This window comes from Sphaeramia orbicularis, chromosome 19 (genome assembly GCF_902148855.1).
Source record: "Sphaeramia orbicularis chromosome 19, fSphaOr1.1, whole genome shotgun sequence".
Taxonomy (NCBI): domain Eukaryota; kingdom Metazoa; phylum Chordata; class Actinopteri; order Kurtiformes; family Apogonidae; genus Sphaeramia; species Sphaeramia orbicularis.
This window is the reverse complement of record NC_043975.1, coordinates 33,298,714-33,321,213: the sequence shown is the minus strand read 5'-3', so window position 1 is coordinate 33,321,213 and position 22,500 is coordinate 33,298,714. Positions and strand designations below refer to the sequence as shown.

Below are 22,500 nucleotides of genomic sequence, written 5' to 3'. Positions count from 1 at the left end.
GTGATGTGGCGTATGCACTGAAGTCTACCCACCGACCACACACAAACACATGCACAAATGCACAAACTCAAGCTAATACTACAGTTCCCTGCCAGAATTCACAGTCAGGTGTTTGGGTACTACATATCTCACCGGTGTATGAGCAGGTATGTCTCAGAGTTAATGTTTCCCATTGGAGCAGACTGTCTAGAATTGGTTTCCAAGCTTTGAAGGATTGAGTGAGATTAAACTTTAACAAATAAATCAAGCTGTATTCAGTTGATTAATCTGTTGAAAATGATTGCAGAGTTGGATCCCCAAAATCATCAAAAAACGAGTGTGCACCGCCTTTGTAGAAGATTCATTCAGGTACTGTTAAGTGTCCTTAACACATTCCTCTATCATCGTAAGACCACTTCAAAAGATGGCCTTGCTCTTACATGAATATATCATCTTCCCTTTTTTCTCAGTAATGGAAGTTTGTGCCAGTGTGGGGGTGCGAGAGATGCCCATGCCTCCGTGGCTCTTGGAGACTATTTCAGCACAGCAATCGTCAACCACTGGGACAGTGCCCAGCACTCATCTGAATACCCCACGGATGCCTTTGGAGAGCTGCAGTTTGCAGGAGCCAGCAAGAGGCATAGCTATGTGGGTGTATTTCAATCAGTTTGATAAATGTCATTGCATGATTTATTGAAATTATAACATCTGTATTGTTTTTAAGAACAATTGGCTCAAAGGCTGTGCCAAATAATGGTCCAAATAAATCAAGAGTTGCAGCAGTCAGTTCTTCAGATTCTTCTTCATGTTAATCATACACTGTGTCTGTACTGAGCTGTTAGTTTATGATAAATATATTCTAAGCACCTTGTTAAAAGATTAAGAAGTTGATTTGATACCAAACTGAACACAGTCCTCTTCTGTCTATTTCTGATCAGTCCCTAATCCTTCAAATATGTCTGCTATCTTTAATGGGGGCACTAGTTCCTGCGGCTGTCATGGGACACACCCCCATCTATGGTCTACACCCTGATGACAGCCCACTGGGGTCTACCGACACCCAACCTGGTGGTTTCTGTAGTGGGTGGAGAAGGCAGATCAAAGGTGAAGACCTGGGTTCGGGAGGTCATCAGACAAGGTCTGGTGAAAGCTTCACAGAGCACAGGTAAACGAGAAATGTCTTTTCATTTGTAAGATCTTATGAAAACACATTGCACATGTACACTCTGGTTTCTGCACTATATGAATATAAGAGTTTGTTCAAGTAGTCATTTTAATTTTGTGTTTTTATATTTTCACTCCTCAAGAGTAAGTTTCTTTGTATATAATTAGGTTGTTTAGATTCTAGATTGATTACATTCATCATGTTTTCCATTCCAAATGTTCGTTAGAGGTTTTCTTGTGAACAGTAATGACACGGTTGGGTTGGGAAATTTTATCTTGAACAGTTTCAATTTTCACAAAAGGTTTTCAGTAATTTACAGATGTCGTCAGTTTTGTAAACATTTCTCTGGAACTGACTAACAAAAAACTGGAAAAATCCAGCAAATTAAAAAAAAATAACATGACTCAAACAGCAGCACTTGTATCTAATACATTGTTTTAAATGTGACTTCATTGTTTTAGGGCGTGTGTGTGTATGTGCATGTACAGTACAGGCCAAAAGTTTGAACACACCTTCTCATTCTTTGCATTTTCTTTATTTTCATGACTATTTACATTGTAGATTCTCACTGAAGGCATCAAAACTATGAATGAACACATGTGGAATTATGTACTTAACAAAAAAGTGTGAAATAACTGAAAACATATCTTATATTCTAGTTTCTTCAAAGTAGCCACCCTTAGCTCTGATGACTGCTTTGCACACTCTTGGCATTCTCTTGATGAGCTTCAAGAGGTAGTCACCTGAAATGGTTTCCTAACAGTCTTGAAGAAGTTCCCAGAGATGCTTAGCACTTGTTGGCCCTTTTGCCTTCACGCTGCGGTCCAGCTCACCCCAAACCATCTCGATTGGGTTCAGGTCCGGTGACTGTGGAGGCCAGGTCATCTGGCGCAGCACTCCATCACTCTCCTTCTTGGTCAAATATCCCTCACACAGCCTGGAGGTGTGTTTGGGGTCATTGTCCTGTTGAAACATAAATGATGGTCCAACTAAACGCAAACCGGATGGAATGGCATGTCACTTCAGGATGCTGTGGTAGCCATGCTGATTCAGGTTGCCTTCAATCTTGAATAAATCCCCAACGGCGTCACCAGCAAAGCACCCCCACACCATCACACCTCCCCCTCCATGCTTCACGGTGAGAACCAGGCATGTAGCATCCATCCGTTCACCTTTTCTGCGTCGCACAAAGACACGACGGTTGGATCCAAAGATCTCAAATTTGGACTCATCAGACCAAAGCACAGATTTCCACTGGTCTAATGTCCATTCCTTGGGTTTCTTGGCCCAAATAAATCTCTTCTGTTTGTTGCCTCTCCTGAGCAGTGGTTTCCTAGCAGCTATTTGACCATGAAGGCCTGATTCACGCAGTCTCCTCTTAACAGTTGTTGTAGAGATGTGTCTGCTGCTAGAGCTCTGTGTGGTATTCATCTGGTCTCTAATCTGAGCTGCTGTTAATTTGCGATTTCTGAGGCTGGTGACTCAGATGAACTTATCTTCAGCATCAGAGGTGACTCTTGGTCTTCCTTTCCTGGGGCGGTCAACATGTGAGCCAGTTTCGTTGGAGCGCTTGATGGTTTTTGCGACTGCACTTGGGGACACATTCAAAGTTTTTGAAATTTTCTAGACTGACTGACTTTCATTTCTTAAAGTAATGATGGCCACTCGTTTGTCTTTACTTAGCTGATTGGTTCTCGCCATAATATGCATTCTAACAGTTGTCCAATAGGGCTGTCAGCTGTGCATCAACCTGACTTCTGCACAACACAACTGATGGTCCCAACCCCATCAATAAGGCAAGAAATTCCACTAAGTAACCCTGACAAGGCACAGCTATGAAGTGAAAACCATTTCAGGTGACTACCTCTTGATGCTCATCAAGAGAATGCCAAGGGTGTGCAAGGCAGTCATCAGAGCTAAGGGTGGCTACTTTGAAGAAACTAGAATATAAGAGATGTTTTCAGTTATTTCACACTTTTTTGTTAAGTACATAATTCCACATGTGTTCATTCATAGTGTTGATGCCTTCAGTGAGAATCTACAATGTAAATAGTCATGAAAATAAAGAAAATGCGAAGAATGAGAAGGTGTGTCCAAACTTTTGGCTTGTACTGTATGTATGCGTGTAAAGATATTTGCCTGTCACTCAGTCCGTTGATATCCTAATGTTTATAATAAGTTTTCTCAGCTTCAGGTTGGATTGATATGAAACTTGGTAATTTGTTTTGATTGAAATGCTGCCAAAACACCATTGAGCTTAAGCTTCTTAAATCATTTGCATGGTGGGTAGGTTTAGGTCATGTGGTGTAAAATGTGTCACAATAATTCAGCAGAATATGTGTCAGTGTGTCAGAACATAAAAACAAGAGAGCATTTTACAAATCTGAGGTAGAAAAAAACGACTAACCAGCTGTTTATTATGTAACATATTTTTATCATCACTTATGTTGAGGAAAATTAAATCATGATAAATAATACTGTAGTCTTTTTGCCCTAAATGGGAATAGATTTGATACCATCTTAGGTCAGAAATCAGCATTGGCTTTTTATATATGAACTCAGTGTCTAGTATGATACACTTTGGTATCTAACTGGTTTCCCAAGATGATTTCATTAACAGATGTATGCAAATTTGTAGATGATTTCTTGGACAACCTCATAACTGCTCATGTTGATCTGTGTAGGAAAAGTCCAGCAGTTACAGTACAAAATGTAATTCCATTTCACTAAATGACTCCCTGAGGCCTGGTCCTAATTCAGTCTGACAATGGCCATTTCCTCCTTACTGCTGTGGCAAGTGCAGGTGGCACATGGCGATACTGATCTGTAAGGTCAGTCCAAGTAGCTGTCCCCTCGGAGGCCCCCCGATCAAAGCCCAGATAATCGGACACATGCAGGAACATTAGGTCAAGAACATAACTCATATGTGTGCAGCAGAGTGATAATGCACATTATGTTTTTGCTCTGTGAGAGTACATAAAGCTTTCTCTGCACATAAACATCTTACAAACGTTACCTGGACTGCTTGGATATACTTTAAAACCACAGTCTTTGTAAATTATCAGGTAATATGAGTATTTTTTTTTTCTTTTATCTTTCAATCATGTTTAGATGTAGACAACTTTATTTACATGAGAAGGGCGTAGCTTATCAGGGAAATGAGATGGACATCAGCTACAACAGTTAAAGGGGAACAAGAATAAGCAGTAAATAAATATACTGAAAGTAAGAAGTTTGTCTAGTTTAGGAATGTAAAAACCATAAAATGGACACACAATAGTGTCATGCAAGCAGAAAATGACCCTATTATGAGTTTACTACAAAATGGCAAGTTCTACTTTTTTCTTATATCTGTGTGAGTTCTTGGCAACGCCTTTTGAACTTGTACTTAAAGGTCAAGGGAGTAGAAGTGGGCTGGCGTACAGTCAGGATGAAAGACAAACACGGAGTTTGTGAAATAGAGTCCAATTATAGTAAAGAAGAAATGTTTTGTAAAATTTTTTCTATGGCCCAAATGTTGTAGTTTTAGTAGTTAACTACACAGTAATGGAAACTACTTCACTTTGCAAATATGAATCTATAGCACAATGAAGCTATTGTTATTACTTGCAGTTCATTTCTCCCAGCACCGGCAGAATATAAAGCTATAACTGTATAACAAGAATATAACAGTCTTTTAAAATGACTCCTGTTACTATTTCATATCTAGAAATTCAACAGGAGCTGTGGTTTGTTCTGCTAAAGGTCACGTTGACTATCAGCCTGAAGGCATTACAGCGTGCTCAGTACAACATCACCTAATGATACCATTTTTGATGATTATTAGAGATTGATTGTCTTTTATTTAATGTCATCCCACACTGTTCCAAATTGATGTAGAAAACTTCCAACTGTAATTGGGCACTCTGTATCAAGAAAGTGGAGTCTAAACCATAAAAATGAGAAATGTTACTCTTAATTTGTGAAAATATATTCCTCTTTTTATTTTAAGACCAGTAGACAAATGTACATCATTGTAACGTTTTGTTGTACCATTTCTAGTCATAAAGTAATTGTTCTCTGCTGCTATACTCAGGACATTGCACTACCCAGCTTACTTAAAAGACTTAACACTATAGTCATTACTGTATATTTTGCATATTTGACACTGGACTCTGTTTGTGTGTGCCATTTTCTACGGCAGATATGTTAAAAAAAAAAAAAAGTTTTTACGGCCGTTTTTTATGGGACTGTTTTTTTACACTTGCATTGTCTTTTTTTTACTTAACAGTTTTATACTTATATTTTATTCTTGAATGTATAATTGATGTCTGTATCTTACTTGAGCACCTTATTCTATTCTATTCTATTCTATTCTATTCTATTCTATTTTATTCTATTCTATTCTATTCTATTCTATTCTATTCTATTCTATTTATAAAACTTAAACTTGTAACAGTCTTTCACTTTCTTCATGTCATACCATAGTATTTTCTTCTCACATTCACCATTGTTGGACGCAGGAGCGTGGATACTGACTGCAGGCTTGCGTGAGGGTGTAGGCCGATGTGTTGGTGAGGCAGTGCGGGATCACGCCACCGCAGCTTCTTCAGTCTCCATTAACAAGGTGGTGGCGCTGGGCATCACTCCCTGGGGTCTCGTGCACAACCGCCAGCAACTAGTCAACCCTCAGGTCAGACCTCTCACACAGTTTATCACATGTTTTTACCAGAGAAAAGTACATCTTGCCTTTGACAGTTTGAGCATTTTAATTTCTTTAAAAGTATTCTTCAAACACAAGTGTGCAAACATAAATATTCTTTACACTGAAACAGCAACACTTTTTGAAGTGATTTTGTCCCTATCTTTTTTTACAAACACAATTTGTTTAATTTGTTGGTTTTAGGGTGATCTAATTGCAGAGATGTTAAAAAATAAACACAAAAACAACCTCTGCATGGTGATATTTTGGGTTTTGAGACACTGAGCAGTGAGAGGTTCTTTGTAAAACATGAGAAGAAGAAGCTTACGTTTCACTTGTCATTCATAAAAAAAAAATCTAAATCTGAAAATGTAAATAAATCAAACCAAGCAAGCAAGCTGACTGAAATCGAATAGCACTATTGTCTTCAGTAATCACAAGAGGACTTTTTCACCAAATTCTGACCTCTAACTTGAGGGAGGAAAATGTGGCGTTTTTTGACAAAGCTTTATTTTTACAATATAAGAATATGAAATACATGAGAAACTATGGTCAGTTGTTTAAAAAAAAACAAAAAAAAAAGTGGAACATGCTAAGAAATTCAAATAAAGCATAACCTTGAGCTCAGTTATCTCTTTTTTTTCTGTATTTTTCTGCAGTGATAGTGCACTGACTGGAGTGTTTTTCAGTGCTTGACCCTGTACAGCTATCTACGCTTACTTATGATGTCAGTTTTTTTAGCCACCATATTTACATACTGTGACCTCAGACCCCTGTTACCTTCTGCACTTTAAAAACACTGTTGCATGCAGTCAAAACCTTTACATGAAGAAACCCCACTGGGTACAATCAATGTACACTTCCTGTCACAGGGCAGTTTTCCTGCTAAGTACTATGTCCAGAACACGTCCCGGGACTCCTGCTGCCTGGACAACAACTACCAGGCTTTCCTGCTGGTGGATGATGGGAGTGTGGGACGCAGCGGGGGGGAGACAAGCTTCAGGGCCAAACTGGAGGACTACATCTCACACCAGCGGACAGGAATCTGGGGTAAGACATGACGTGTTATTAAAGGGGAATATTAGTAGCTTGCCATGACCAAATTAACATTCCAGTGTCTGACTTTGCTTTAAACCAGCTGTCTGTAAAATAGTAGCTCTTAATTACTTCTGCTGCTAAAATAAACGGAGCATTCTTACTCATTAGACCATGTTATTACACGCTCAGACCCAGGTACAGAGTATCAGCCCTCTTGTGATTGTTTATTAATGCGTGCATGTGAGTGGTGTGAGGATGATCCTTTGGTATTTGCTGGGTGAAAGCCATCACATGCCCCTACATGACTTTGAGACAAGACCCTCGAACGTGTAAAATCACGCCGAGATTTGTTCAAATATTCAACACAGTGCTTTTTCATATACTATTGTTGTATCACCGAAGAGGTATGTGCAATTTGGTTGTTGTACGCCTGCAAATGCAAAAATAAAAATGTGAAAATGGTTGTATTTTTGCAGGAAGCGGCAGCATTGACATTCCTGTTCTGTGTATGCTGGTGTCTGGGGAAGCAAACATGCTGGAGGTAAAGTTGTAGATAGTTCAGTTTTATTAGATTATCATTTTAATTTAGTCAATTAATGTTTTTTTTTTTAATTAACCCTCAGAGGTCTAAGGGTATTTTCTCAATTTATACAAACTTTCTTAAATTCACCCATTTAAGGTACTTGCAAATAATACAATACTCAAGTGTTTTATATCAAAATGTTAAGGGCGATCTCACCTTTTTGTGTACTGAGGCTTATATTTCATCCTAAAGCACTGTAGACAGGGGTCATTCAGCCCAAATGTTGAACATGTGATCTGATTTTTGGAAATGTTCAAATCTCTTGCGAAAACACACCTTCACTCAGGTGATTTGGTGCTTGAAATAGGTTTACCAAAGTCTTAGCTTCACAAAAGTAGTGGAGTATAAGAATAAAATAATAGATAAGTGTAGAAAACATCTCTAAATGTTTTTTTCTAATACTGTTTCTGCGGCATAAATGTTGTCTGTCATTCTGTTTTCACTAAATGTCTAAATAAGGCTGAACAATGATTTCATAGAACATATCAAGCTTCATTAGATGTGTACAAATGAGCAAGGAGCTTATGCGATGTTATATTATGTTTACTAAGCAAATTGTATTTACACTATTTACATACTGTATATTCATTTGTTTGTTTGTTTTTTTCTTTTTTAATTCATGCTGTGCAGTAAAACACTTCTTGTCCAGTGGCACTCAGATGGTGTAAGTTTTAAAAATGTTGTTCATTCTAATAATTCTTAAAAAGCTGTATTGTGTCCTATGTCAGAGAGTGGATCTGTCTCTGAAAAGCTCTATGCCCTGGTTGGTGCTGGCGGGCTCAGGGGGCGTGGCCGATTTCCTGAGTGACATCTTGGAGAACCTGTCATCAGCCCCGGTTGTGCAGTCGTCCGGTGAGGGCGATGCTGAGGCGGGACCTAGCATGGATCTGAAAGACAGGATGGCAGAACGCTTTAAGAAGTACTTTCCTTCTGAAGCAGAAGCAGAAAAACTAGTTGAACGGGTAAGAGCTAAGGCCAGAGAAATGCATCATCACCCTAGTTTGGTTTTTGTCACGTGGAACAGGAATCCCTGAAAAACTTCTAAACTGGGAATGTCCTCCAGCAGCAACTTGAATGACCATTGTTTGTTCAAAACTCAACCCATAAAACTCCTGATTAATACATACTAAGTATCCACGGGTATTGACGCACAGTCTCATTACCGAATATTTGCGGTGATGACTGGACCTTTTTGCAAATACTGTCAGACCTGAATTACTGATTATTTATTTTTATTTTATCTTATTTTCATTTTGAATATCAAAAAACAAAAAAAAGTAGAAAAACATTCGAAAAGGAGGGGGATGAAGTACAATTTATATACTCCCGCCCCCTTACCCCGTCTTTTTCTACTGATCACAAAATCCCATGTCAGTTCCTCAAAGTAACTTAACAAATCTTACACGTCAAAATAAATTCTAACCAATCCTGCGCAAAACATCATCATCGTGTCTACTGTATGACATTTAATAATACAATGGACAGCCTGTTAAAAAAAAAAACCCCTCTGAGCACATTTATGTTCGTAAGGGTGTTTCACTGCCCCCCCCCCCCCCCCCCCCCAACACACACACATGACTCCTGCTTTGAGTTAAGTTGTACACATTTGGATTTCCCCCTGTTCCTAAACACTGCTGGAGGCTTGTGTTAAATCCTACTACTCATAATGAAAGTCAGTGATGTAATTTGACATTATTTCATCCTCGTGTTCTGGAAAATTCCCAGTTTGTGCAGATTCATGTGTTTCACTTTAAAGGGTATTGGGCATCTTTGACTAAGCTCAAAGATCTCTGTTCAATGGAAGGGATGCGATTATTAAACTTATTATTACTTATTAGAACTTTAAAACTTTAATTATTTTGTGTTTTATTTTAGTATATGAATTTGGTTTTGTTTTCACTGAATGCTTCATCAGCTGTATGAGTGCAGAAGTTGTTTTAGTTTTTTTTTTTATTTTGAAAAAATAAGAAGTTTTGGGTTCATTTTTATTTATGTAGTTTTACTGCCAGTCTCGTTTTTTTTTTTTTTTTTTTTTTTTTAAGATATTAGATTTTAGATACTATGTGCAAAGCTTTAGTGAGATAGAAAAAGGGAGCACCAAGGACAGTTTGACATAAACTCATACAAAACCATCTCTGGGACACAGAAGTGTTAAAGCAGTTCGGATAATTAAGTTTTTGCTTGAAAAAGGCCTAAATCTCAATTTGAGATCACTGTTTCCACTGTTTCAGACTCTTCATAAGCCCAAACTACAACCTGTTTGACCACTGATGCACCACAATCCCATTACAAGTGCTGCTTTTTGTTGGTTTTTATTGATATTGCACATATATGATGCTTAGATCTAATACATTAAACTGCTTTGAATTATTTATTATCTTGAATTCAGCTCATCAGAGGAAAATCTTCCATGAAATGTTTTTTTTTTTTTTTTTTTTAATCGTATCACCCAGACTTAAAGAAGATCAATACAGTATAGGCCCAGTATTTAGCCTTTAAACCCTAGAAATGTCTTTGTGACTTACTATCAGATATCATATTTGAGATAAATGTCCTAATATGCATTCATTGACTGTAGGTTCAGAAACTGTGTCACATTGTACATTAATAGTCTGTTTTAGTGCTTAACTTCAGTGAAACTGATTTAGTCTTAGACATCTATCTAACTAACATTTATCTAATATTTCTGTCTTCTCCCATTCTCCGTTCTGCGTCTCCAGGCGCTGAGCATCTACAACAACAAAGACCTCATCACAATATACCACGGAGAGCAAGAAGGTCCCAACGACTTTGATACTGTCCTGCTGAAAACATTGGTCGGAGGTACGTAAAAACCAGCCGTTATTATGAAGATTTAGATATTTTAGGAGGCAATTTGACATTTCTGGTCTGATGTTGTGTTTTTTTAGCCAGTAAGCAGCGTGCATCAATAGACGCCAGCCCGTACAATGAGGAGTTGAAGCTCGCCGTCACATGGAACAGGGTTGACATTGCTAAGAGTGAACTCTTCAATGGGGACATCCAGTGGAGGGTGAGGAAAAACACATCACATGACATCTTACAATAATGACATTTGTCATTATTGTTTTGTAGCCCAGGTCCCTGTTAGAAAAGAAACACCTGAATTTAATGTGTCCCGATACTTTTGTCCATATAGTGTATGACAGGCAATTATGTTATGAGGCTAAAGATATGATGACACTTTCATTGACTAAATCAAATATAAATATGAGGATATCAAGTAAGTGAATATGCAGCAGTAACATTTAAAACAGCACTTTTATGCTTTAAATAAATAGTACGACGACTTGGAGGATTCCATGACAGACGCCCTGATTAATGACAAGCCCCAGTTTGTGCGTCTTTTCACCGAAAACGGCCTCAATATCCTGGACTACCTGACCTATGGCAGACTGGAAAGCCTCTACCGCTCTGTGGCCGATGGGACGCTTCTTTACCAGCTACTACAGCGCTGCCTGGTGGAGAGACTGGGAACTGCAGCCGTCGGCACATTGTCCACTCACCAGGAATCTCCCTCCAAATCAGCAGCAGAGAAGATGCAGGGTGGCCAGGTCATGGATATCACCCTTTTTGAGGTGTGCTTGTTTGTTTTTTTCCTTCTTTTTAATTATCAAGTTGTAACTCCTCAGGTCCTTGCTTTCATTCCTCTTTGCAAGTGGAGGAGTGGAGGTGAGGATCTGAGGTGGGAGGAGCCAAGGCAACAGGCATTTAATGACATAAAATGATATTATACATCCTCACCTCGGAGCTGTCATTTTAAACAGACTGTGATGAAATATGTGTGAAATGAAGCTGGATCTAACTCTGGATTTTATGATCTTATCCTATTTTTATACATGTTTGTCATTTTTATTACCCCACCCCCTGAAGGGGAGGCAAGGGGTATTGTTTTTGTTTTGTTTTGTTTTGTTTTGTTTTGTTTGTTTGTTGACACTCTAGCAGCAAAAGTGTTGGTTGAATTCATACCAAATTAGCTTTATAGATTGCAAGTGACCCAGCATAGATCTCATTACATTTTGGGAAAAGTAGGTCAAAGGTAAAAAAAATTTAATGAATTTTTTAAATCTTTTTTCTTCTCTCATTTACTTATAATGGGCGAAATTTCATGTGTCTATAAAAACATAATTTTTTTTTCAGTTTACTTCAAACTTGGCACACATATAGAGGCAATTGATACGCTGACGTCAGCACATGCACAGACATGATGACATCAGTTGGATCAATGCCAAAATAAGCTACAATACGTGCGATGGGCAGGGTTTGTTGTGCCTGGCACCACTTGTTTTTAATTTGGTGATCATTATGGCTATATTACAACTAATAGAAAGAATTTATGCAAGAATGTATCTTTTTGACATAATTTTTCAATCTATTGTCAGTGACACTTTTTGCACCCTTTGGGGACCCTCAAGCCAAAAATGTACACACAAAGAACAGCTATCAGCAGTGACCAACCCCCCACTATTTATTATATAACAATTATTTTTTGTGTTCGACAGTGACATGTATTCAAACACCTAGAGAATTTCTCTTGTTTTTTTTATATCAAGATACAGGTTTGATTGTCTGACCAATTCAAATAATTAATACAATTTCAGTTTGAGGAAAACTTCCATGTTTAAACTCCTGTCATGATTTATATATTTCCAACATGCATATCCTCAGTCGTAACTCTTCTGGCCAGCTGCAGCATGCATTTTAGAGAACTGAAATATTCAATATCGTGTACTAAGATTGATTTCCAGGTCACAATCAAGCATCGAGGGGTTGAGAAGCCGATGCATAGGGAACTGAGAAGAGCCATTTCTTTGTTTCTGTTTGTTTTTGAGGAAGTTGACCACATTCTATGATAGAAAAGTTTGTTGCAATAAAATCTTTCTTCCTCAAAGGTGGCAGGAGTCCTGGAGTGGTTAATGGGCGACGTCTGCCGGCCATTCTACTATGAAGCTGTGGGCTTAGGACAGATTTCATCCAGGAGGCGAGCTATAAAGGTACTTTTATCCTCTGTTACACTGGTATTATAGTCTTCTATGGGTCAATATGACTATAAGGTGCCTGTGGTGTTCTCCAGCAGAATCTAACTGTCACCATGAACACACTGCAAAATAATGAAATTCTGGGATTTTATCATGAATGGGCAAATATTTACACATATTTCAGTACAATTTTAAACCTCCTGAAATGGGATTTTATTTTTTTATACAGTTTTATTTGAGTGAATGTACATGATTTGTTCATGTCCCTCACACTGCCCTTCTAACTTTAATGAGATTTAAGTGTTTAGATGGAGAAAAAAAAAAAATTGTTTTAGATGTCATTATACTCAAAAGTTTTTTGATAAAACAGGTCAATTTGATAATTTATATTTTATCTGTATAATAATATTTGAAATTCTACGTGTGTCCTTGAAGTTGCTGTCCACCCTGTCACTTTGGAGGACTTGCCCCTTTAATAATCTGGTTGATGACATCACTGATGACAACATCATATTGAGTGTTTTCATTGGAGGCGGAAACATAGTCTATGAGAGCATTTAGTATTTACATTTATGTTTCAACATTTTCATCATTTTATGTTTGCACTTATATGTGGTCAAGCTTAGTATATCCACCCTGTCACCACACTATTATTTAATATAAAAGTTTTTAAGAAATTGTAAATATATTTGTTGAACATTACACAATTCTCTTCAAAGATGACCTACTTTGCCAACTCAAGGTCCAACATATCATTAAATTCTGACTTTAGCCAGGATGGTCCACTCTGTCTTTTAATTTTACATGTGTTTGTCCATGATGGGGTGGACATATTTGTTTTATATTTTGTCGTCTACTTGTACTGTGTCTTTTTGCAAAAAATGTGTTAAAAATGTGGGAGCTGGACCAACATGCATTCCTAACAGCCTACAGTCGACTGAACACACTGAACATAAAGTTAAGTGGAACATCTCAAGGTTTTTTTTTGTGGACATTTTGAAGTCTGAAAGGCACCTTATAGTGATATTGACCCATGTAATACTGCCTTTGTTCTAATATGTGTTGCACTGTTGTTGCTCATCCACTGCAGCGTGTCAGTAAACTTCTGCGTGGAGACAATTTGTATCGGGAGAGGCGTTGCTTGTATCCCTGGGCTTCTCTCTTCATCTGGGCTGTCCTGCAGAACCGGAACGAGATGGCCACTTTCTTCTGGGAGATGGTAGGGCTTCGAAGAGTCATGAACGTCTCTTTAAATCAGTCATAAAATGCCAGTCATCGCCTTCTGGATTTAAAAAAATTAATACAGCCTAAAGCAGTATTTCGCTGCGTCCTCCAGGCAGCGGAATCAGTGCTGAGCGCATTGAGCGGTTGTAAGATTCTGAGGGAGTTGTCCAAACTGGAGACAGAGACCGAAACCAAACTCAGCATGAAAGACCTCGCACAGAAGTTTGAAAACCTGGCACATGGTGAGACCCCAAAATCTAAACTCTTTTAATGCTAACTAATGAAGATGCTGCAAAAACTCACAGATGTATTAACCCTTTTAAGACTGCCATTATAACAGGCTGCCTAGGTGTCTTCATGTTTCCTTTGCAATAAAAGTGTCAGAAAATATCTTTTTTGCCGATTCTTTTTCACCTTTGTTTTCAGAAAGAACTTTACTTTAAATACATGGCCATTAATTATTATTATTATTATAGATAATAAATGCTTAAAACAGTGTGTTTTAGTAAAAAAGCAAAAAATGGACTTGAAGTTTTTAGCATATTTATTATCTGAAACAACTGTAAATGTCCATAACAAAACTTTCAACTATTTTACATCTGTTAAAACATGCTTTTTGGTCTTGAACATCCAGAATCCATATGGCTTCATATTTTTTGCTATTTCCAGGCGTTTTTTAGCTGAGGTGGAAGTCTCTGAAAGAGTTCCTTTCTACTTGTAATAGAGTCCCACATTGCTACCGTAAAGTTTTATATGGTGCTCGAAAGCTCAAGGGCTAAGCTTTCTAACTTTATTTAAATTTTGTGGATAACACAAACAGTTCAGGAGTTACAGTAATTTGAACGCTGTAAAGTTGTAAAATGCAGTGCTGGAGAGATTGGCATTATTAAAGGGTTAATATTAATTACAAAAAACTAGAAATGCTGTAAATCATGGTTACACAACTTTAAAAGCCATACTGTCACTCTACACTTCTTCCTCCATTCTCAGATATCTTCAGCTCTTGTTATCGAAGCCATGAGAGCCGCTCTTTCACTCTGCTGATCCGAAAATCTCCGGTTTGGGGCGGAACCACCTGCCTTCAGATGGGCATGAGTGCTGATGCAAGGCTTTTCTTCAGCCACGATGGAGTACAAGTGAGTCTCTGTTTTTCACAACTTTAGGACTGACATGCTGATGTCAGTGCTTTATTGCTCAGACACTGAAAGTTCAGTTTCATGTATTGTACCTTTTATTCATCTTTTACTGTGTGCAGCGCAGGTATTTTAATGAAATACCTGCACTGCACACTGTAAAAGGAGGATACAAGGTACAATATATGCCTGGTCCTTTTTGGTCTAATTGAAATTGCTTAACACATCTTTTTTTTTTTTTTTGATCATGGTCTTTTTATTTTCAAACGTATAACAAGAGACATGCAACTTGAACATGAAACTGTTGAATCAAGTTCTATCCAACTACCCCACCCCAAGTCCTGGACCCTCATTAAGTTTATATATAAGAATAGAACACTGCACAAGCTTTTGTTAAAAACATCTTGATTGATTTTTGGTCTAATTTCCTCTCCCTGGAAGTCTCTTTTGTCCCAGATCTGGTGGGGTGACATGAAGAGGAACACCGATGTGTGGAAGCTCCTGCTCACCTTCTTCTGCCCTGTCCTCTGTTACACTAATCTCATCTCCTTCAGGTAAAGGCTACACACTTACTGTCACTTTGAGCCTGTTTTTGTAAGTAGCATCCAAAGATTCATGTTTTCAAATTCATCTCTTAAAAAAAACAACAACAAATAAAACACTTCTAAACAACTTTACAGGGAACAAGAAGACCTCCAGCAAGGGGGCGACGACAAGCCTAATGAGGACCCTCACGCCCGGGACAACGACAGCCTCTACGGCGCCACCGTCTTCTCTTTCTCAGACATCAAGCACATGTAAAACTTCTGGACAAACTCATCATTATTCTGCAAGCCATCAGTTTGTCTGATGTCTGTGTTGCTTTTTCTACATAATCATACAGTTACAATCTGATGTAGAGCAAGATGATGGCCAAAAATATTCATATCTCGTTGTTTTTGTTTTAGTCTCTCTATTGTCAATGATTATTCATATTTTTTAGCTTCAAACAACAATACGAAGACAGTGTCAAAGTATAATATTTGTTTAAAGTTGTGTGCAAAAACATTTACAATATGATCAATCTAATTTAATGTATTGCCCAGCATACTCACTTTACTCCTTTTTTATGCTTCAGTGTTTAATGAAAGTCTGTTCTTGCAGCATTCTGATGATAAAATGTCATTTATTGTACCAGTGATGCTGATTCACAAGAAGCTCACAGTCCCAGGACAGCGACTATTAAAGGTAAATCACATTTAAGCAGCAGTTTTTCAGAGAACTGTTTCCACTCACACAACACTGAGAGCACAAATTGTTATTCTTTAATTCTCTTACTGTCTGTGCAGGCATACCTCAGTCTTATAGACCTCCCAAGCGTCCATTCATAGTTTCAAGATGGCGTCAGTTCTGGTTTGCTCCCGTCACCTCCTTTCTGGGCAACGTCCTGATGTACTTCCTCTTCCTGCTGCTCTTCGCTTACGTGCTGCTGGTGGACTTTAAGCCACCACCGCCTGCTGGTCCGGCCATTACCGAGTACGTCCTGTACTTCTGGGTGTTCACCATCGTGTGTGAGGAGATCAGGGAGGTGAGTGCAGGGAGGTATTTTTAATTTATTTTTTCATGCGTTTTAAATGATCAACTTGTGCAAATCCCCATTCAATGTATGGATTTATATCATCATGTTGACTTCATCATCAAATGCACTAACGTTAAGGTTAACTGTTGGTTCTTTTCCAAGACTTTCTTTCAGGGGACGGTAACGTGGCGTCAGAGGTTCAGATTATACATTCAGGATGTGTGGAACAAATGTGACCTCACTGCCATCATTCTGTTTATCATAGGACTAATCTGCAGGTACAAACCACACACACAATTCTTATTTATATATTAACTGTATTTCTCAAAGTCTTTAACAGTAGCAAATTATTTTAGAGGTTACTTTAGCTTTTTATGTTTATTATGGGGACTTGTGGAAGTGTGGATGCATCCTCTCAACTAAAGTCATTATCACTAATGAAAACTAATGAAATGCGAAAACTAGAATTGAAAAAACATGTACATTAACTGAAATAAATAAAAACTATAATTAAAAGAAAAAATGACAACTAACTGAAACTGTATTGTGTGCTTACAAAACTAACTAAAACATATAAAAATTATGGATAAAATTCCCTTCATTTTCGTCTTTGTCAATGTCAGATTGATATGAAATCGATGTATTTCGCTTGAGCGATTTTAGCTGGCGGCACCATACGGTACTTCACGGTTCGTCACTTCTCGTCACTTGTCATTAAAGTTGGCTTCTCATACCCACTCTACCTGGCAACATGAAGACTAAAGTTGGGAGCAAGCAGCAGAGTCCTGTATGGGATTTCTTTGAATACAATGGGGAGGAAGATACAAGATATGAAAAAACTAAACTAAAACGAAGCATTTAGAAAAAAACAAAAACTAATAAAAACTAGCAAACCTGCTCTAAAAATTATTGAAAATAACTGAATTAGGGAAAAAAGGTCAAAACTAAACTATAGTGAAAAATCCAAAACTATTATAACCTTGCTCTCAACCCAGATTCCACCTCAGAACCCTTTAAAGTGCTGTTATTGTGCAAACTGACCACTGGGTGGTGCTGTAACACTGCTTTTTGTTATCTCTCTGTGTTGAAGGATGTTTGAGTGGTCATATGGATTTGGTCGGGATGTCCTGTGTGTAGATTACATGGTCTTCACCCTCCGTCTTATTCATATCTTTGCCATTCACAAACAGCTGGGGCCAAAGATCATTATTGTTGGCAAGATGGTGAGAAATATGAGGTTACAGTGAGCGCAGATATGAACCCTTCAAGACATTGACATTGTAATGATGAAATGATGTGTTTTTCCAGATGAAGGATGTTTTCTTCTTTCTCTTCTTCCTGGGCGTGTGGCTCATGGCCTATGGTGTAGCCAATCAGGCTTTGATTTATTCATATGATCCCAACCCGGATCGCATCTTTCGCCGGGTTTTCTACAGGCCATACCTGCACATCTTTGGACAGATCCCTGTGGAGGAGATGGACGGTAAAAGCATCTGTTTTTATGCACGGTGCCGTCTATAGAGGACATTTCAGAGCTCAACCAATCAATTAGAGCTGACTGTTAAAATTGTCTCTGTTTTTATGTCTATGCCAGTTGGGAAGGAGTGGGACATGCCATGCACAGACAACGTGACATTGATTGAGACCGGGGCAGAGCCTTGTAGAGTCCAGCACAGTAACTGGCTGGTGGTTATTCTGCTTGTCATTTACCTGCTCGTCACCAACATTCTGCTCATCAACCTCCTTATCGCCATGTTTAGGTAAGAAAGCTGTACTTCTGCAACACTTACACACCACGGCCTGTTTCACAAAACTACACTATGAGGTAGTGTGACAGAAGTGTGAGATCTGACCTCGTCCAGTCTGTGCCTCCTGGCTTAATGTGTTTCATGTAGCCTTAACCAAGCTGCGAAGGTGTGACTTTGTAAAGCTAGGTGTAAGTTATTCTGACAAATACGCATTAGTGGCTTTCCACAGAAGTCTGTACAGGTTGATCACTGAGTCACTGACGATGAAAGGGAGGTGTAAGATTACACCATACTCAATGAGCAACAGCTGCCAATGGAAGTACGTCAAAGAAAAGCACATAACATATTTATGGCTGAAGCACAAAACCTCCTATCTGAAAAATGCACTTTTTTGAGAAATTGCTAAGTATCTTGTTGGTTCTTGCTGAATGTTATTTGTAAAAAGTAATTTAGTCCAAAAACAATGTATTATTTGTTTTGTTTTATTACATTACTGTTTTATTACATATATTACATAACATTCTCCTAAAAAAACAGCATGTTTTTTTTTTTTTTTTTTTTTTTTAGTTTTTGCAACAAAGTGCATTTTTCAGATAGGAGTTGTTGGAGGTTGGCACACAGGCTATCAACATGAATCTGTAGTTTCCTGTGTGTGAGCTTACACAGTCATTAGTCTAGAGTGTGAAAGTGTGAGTAGGACTGGATGAGAAAGAATGGTACCAAAGATCAACAAAATTCAGACTGACAGAATGAAAAAGTCACTCAAAATATACATTTACACTAATCCACAATGCTATGGATATAAAAAAAGATGATGAAGTTAGGCTTGGAAACCCTGAAACTTTATGGAGGTGTTGTTTAATGTTTTTAGTAACCCCATTAATTTTTTTTTCTTCTTGACATTCTTAGCGGATAAGTAGTCAACCTTATATGTCATATATCATATACTACACTTTTATGTAATGTACTTTGCTGCTGCTTTAGTATATTAATCAAGCTGTTAAAACAATATAACAGTAGTCAGAGCAACAGTGATTCCCACATGAATTAGTCTAAAAATACAATGGTCACAATGATAAAATAATAACAGAACTTGAATACAAATGGTTTATTAATGCAGACAGATAAACAAAGTAATATAAATATAATAGAAAATGGAATGAGTGTAAAACTGCAGTGGTAATGTCTGCTGACTTAAAATAAACCATATGTGCCACTGCTTTTGTTAAACCAAATCACAGCTAAACGCAATCCATGATCATCCTGAACATGTTCCGTCTGTCTTTCCAGTTACACTTTCTCTGAGGTTCAGGCAAACAGCGACATCTACTGGAAGTTCCAGCGCTACAACCTGATCGTTCAGTACCATTCCCGTCCTTCGCTGGCTCCTCCTTTCATCATACTCTCACACATCAACCTCTTCATCAAGAGGAAAATCCGCAAGGTGCCTTCTGTGAAGATTCACCACTTTGGTTAGTAACGAAGAAGGAGCTTAAAAAGAGACAGAACTTTAACAGTAAAGTACACAACACCACACTCTGCACTGTCATTCACTTTAGGACTGATGAACACAGCCCAAAAGTAGATGCAGTAATGATCGCTCTGAACTCTCTCTTTTCCACGTATCCTAGTGTTGGAGTTAAAAGGGAAAGCGGCAAACAGACTAATGACGTGGGAAACTATTCAGAAAGAGGATTTCCTCACGGCTCAGAGCAAGGTTCAGAAAAGCAGTGACTCGGAGCGGCTCAAAAGGATGTCTGCCAAGTAAACACAACATCTGACTACGAACCTGTAGCACTGACATTAATGCTATCTACCTTTTGGCTCAACGATAATGCAAATGCTTCATTTTCCAGGGTGGATGGTGTGGTGAAACATCTGACTGAGACCAGAGACTTAGACCACAGGCTGAGGGCTTTGGAGAACGAGGTACATGGGAGGTGTATGAGGGGTGTGTGTCTGATTATGGGCCATATTACCCCACCCCACCCCAAAAGGGGAGGCAATTGGTATTGTTGTTGGTTTGGTTTGTTTGTTTGTTTGTTTGTTTGTTTGTTAACACTCTAGCAGCAAAACTATTGGTTGAATTCATATCAGATTGGGTTTATAGATTTCCAGTGACCCAGAATAGATGTCATTACATTTTGGGAAAAACAGGTCAAAGTTAAAAATTTTTTATGAATTTTAAAATCTTTTTTCTTTCCCCATTTAATCAATTTTGTTTGAATTGACTTCAGACTTGACACATATATAGAGGCAATTGATATGCTGACATCAGCACACACATAGACATGATGACATCAGCTGGATCCATGGAAAAATAAGCTACAATACCTGTGAGGGGCGGAGGTTTTTGTGCCTGGCACAACTTGTTGCCTTTGATTTTATTAGGGACTGAACCAGAAAGGTGAGGCCCTCTCACTCACAGAGGACAATCAAACCTGCCTCCACAATCTCATATAAAGTCATCTGGCACTCTGAAATTGTGTGTGTATGTATGTCGTGTACAATGTAGCATAAATGTATAATGTGTTTTACTTGTCTGTTGAATGAATACACTGGATTGCACTGTTTTATGTGAACTATGTTGTTTTATATAAGGACTAAAGATTGAAATTAGCCTTGGCTATAATCTTATGTACTGGCAAATATTGGGTTTATTAATATGCTCAAAACTTCAAACTGCTGACAGCACATCAGACTGACAAAGATTGGTAAAAACATAACCTCACAGCTGGATGTAATAAATAGTAATGTGTGGACATTTTTATCAGCTAAGAAATCCGGTAAATATGTTAAAATATATAAGATACATGTAGAACATCCTGTCCTGATGATATACCTTTCAAATATGTGGAACCTACTTGTCATAGTCAAATAATAAGTGTTATTTTCAGCTCTGTTCTGTTTTTAAACCACTGAATCCTATAATACAATTGCAAGAATGTGGAGAAAAACAGTAAATGACCATATCCTCAATTGTGATATTTTGCTGATGTGCAGTTTTTTTTACTCCTCTTCTTTTCTAGATGGAGTATTGCTCAAACGCTCTCAGCTGGATTGTGGATACTTTAGCTAACAGTAGTACTTTTAAGCCTCCTCGAGCTCCACCCGCATTAAGAGGTATTAACACACACGCACACACACGCGTTCATCTTATCTGTTTACATTATTTTACTGCAGCTGTTGTTACCTTACAATCCTCTGATTTATTATTACACCTTTGCTTCTGCACAGACACATTCCTTTCGTCTTATTCTTCGACCTGACTTGACTTTAACCCGGCGATGTCGTCACTTGCTCAGGATGAATAAAAGAAGACTTATTTTGCTGCTCCTGTACTATCATCATCTACAGACCTTTGTTTCTGTTCAACATGGGACTCTGTGGTCAAAAATGAGCTAAAAACAAAAAAAATATCAGTCATATCTTGTTACAGTGGATGGCATGTTAGGGTTACTTTAGGTAAAATAATAAACCCAGTGAGAGGAGGATGGTGACACTTTAATTGGAGGAAAAAAAAATAAGCGCTTTACTGTCACTGAGAATGAAAGGGTGAATTTATGAGAAAAAAAAACTCATACGCTAACAAGATAAACAAGAAAAATAGGATGCCGTGTTAGATGTATATACAGATAAAGACTTGGGAACAAAGCTTGTCAGTTGGGTTTGTCTGAGTACGTTGCGTTCAGTGGCACCAGGGTTCACGTTCATGAATATTTAACTACACAGTTTTGTTCAGGTTTGTTAGGTTTAGGAGAAGATTGTACTTGAGGTTTTTATTTGTTAACTCGTTTTGATGAATTGATAACCGCTGGATAAGTGTATTTCCCAGTTTCTAGATTGTTTTTTGGGTGTCGTTATAAAATAAACCTTAAATGTTAAGTTAGTCTTGTTGGTTGAGCTGCAGTTTGTGGTTTCAGTGTATTTTTCCTGGTGTTTGTGCAGTGGATTGTGGTTAAAGTAATAAATAATAAAAAGTAATAGGTGAAGGTTTATGTCAGTCTGGTGTGCATTAATAGTGTTAGTAGAAAACTGAAACTAAATACACAGAATGATAATTAATGTTGTAAAGGTCCAACCTCCAGTGTCCCATACGGCAGCTCTGTACACGACTCACTCAGCCAAACCAGACCAACAAGACTGAAGGACTTACCTGTATTTGCTCCTAATTATGCTTCCTATTTTACTCTCAAAAGTGGAGTTTTTCCTCACATTTTCACCCTGTTTCTCCCACTTCAATTGTTTTAGATTATACCCAAAGTGACCCTAATACACTGTGGTTTTGTAGCATATAAAAGTTTATATTTTAACTATGAAATCTATTTTATTTTAAAGCCAAAGTCAACGTTACATTAAAGCTGAGAGACTGTTTTACAGTATGTTACAGAGTT

The 22,500-nt window shown here is 38.0% G+C and overlaps 1 protein-coding gene across 1 annotated transcript in view; it reads left to right on the top strand.

Moving 5' to 3' along the window:
* Positions 1-22,500, top strand: part of LOC115439505 (transient receptor potential cation channel subfamily M member 4-like) — a 26,768-nt gene that overhangs the window by 4,142 nt on the left and 126 nt on the right. The window contains exons 2-28 of the mRNA XM_030163319.1: positions 287-348; positions 450-627; positions 964-1,144; positions 5,647-5,816; positions 6,698-6,875; positions 7,340-7,404; positions 8,175-8,408; positions 10,167-10,269; positions 10,356-10,477; positions 10,746-11,042; positions 12,357-12,458; positions 13,534-13,662; positions 13,780-13,909; positions 14,658-14,803; positions 15,242-15,354; positions 15,481-15,597; positions 15,978-16,027; positions 16,129-16,367; positions 16,521-16,636; positions 17,449-17,581; positions 17,667-17,841; positions 17,953-18,118; positions 19,397-19,578; positions 19,738-19,870; positions 19,963-20,035; positions 21,136-21,229; positions 21,344-22,500. The exon at positions 21,344-22,500 is cut by the window's right edge and continues 126 nt beyond it. Of these exons, the coding sequence (XP_030019179.1) occupies positions 287-348; positions 450-627; positions 964-1,144; positions 5,647-5,816; positions 6,698-6,875; positions 7,340-7,404; positions 8,175-8,408; positions 10,167-10,269; positions 10,356-10,477; positions 10,746-11,042; positions 12,357-12,458; positions 13,534-13,662; positions 13,780-13,909; positions 14,658-14,803; positions 15,242-15,354; positions 15,481-15,597; positions 15,978-16,027; positions 16,129-16,367; positions 16,521-16,636; positions 17,449-17,581; positions 17,667-17,841; positions 17,953-18,118; positions 19,397-19,578; positions 19,738-19,870; positions 19,963-20,035; positions 21,136-21,229; positions 21,344-21,375 (3,720 nt within the window). The 3' untranslated portion in view covers positions 21,376-22,500. The remainder of the gene's footprint in view (positions 1-286; positions 349-449; positions 628-963; positions 1,145-5,646; positions 5,817-6,697; positions 6,876-7,339; positions 7,405-8,174; positions 8,409-10,166; positions 10,270-10,355; positions 10,478-10,745; positions 11,043-12,356; positions 12,459-13,533; positions 13,663-13,779; positions 13,910-14,657; positions 14,804-15,241; positions 15,355-15,480; positions 15,598-15,977; positions 16,028-16,128; positions 16,368-16,520; positions 16,637-17,448; positions 17,582-17,666; positions 17,842-17,952; positions 18,119-19,396; positions 19,579-19,737; positions 19,871-19,962; positions 20,036-21,135; positions 21,230-21,343) is intronic.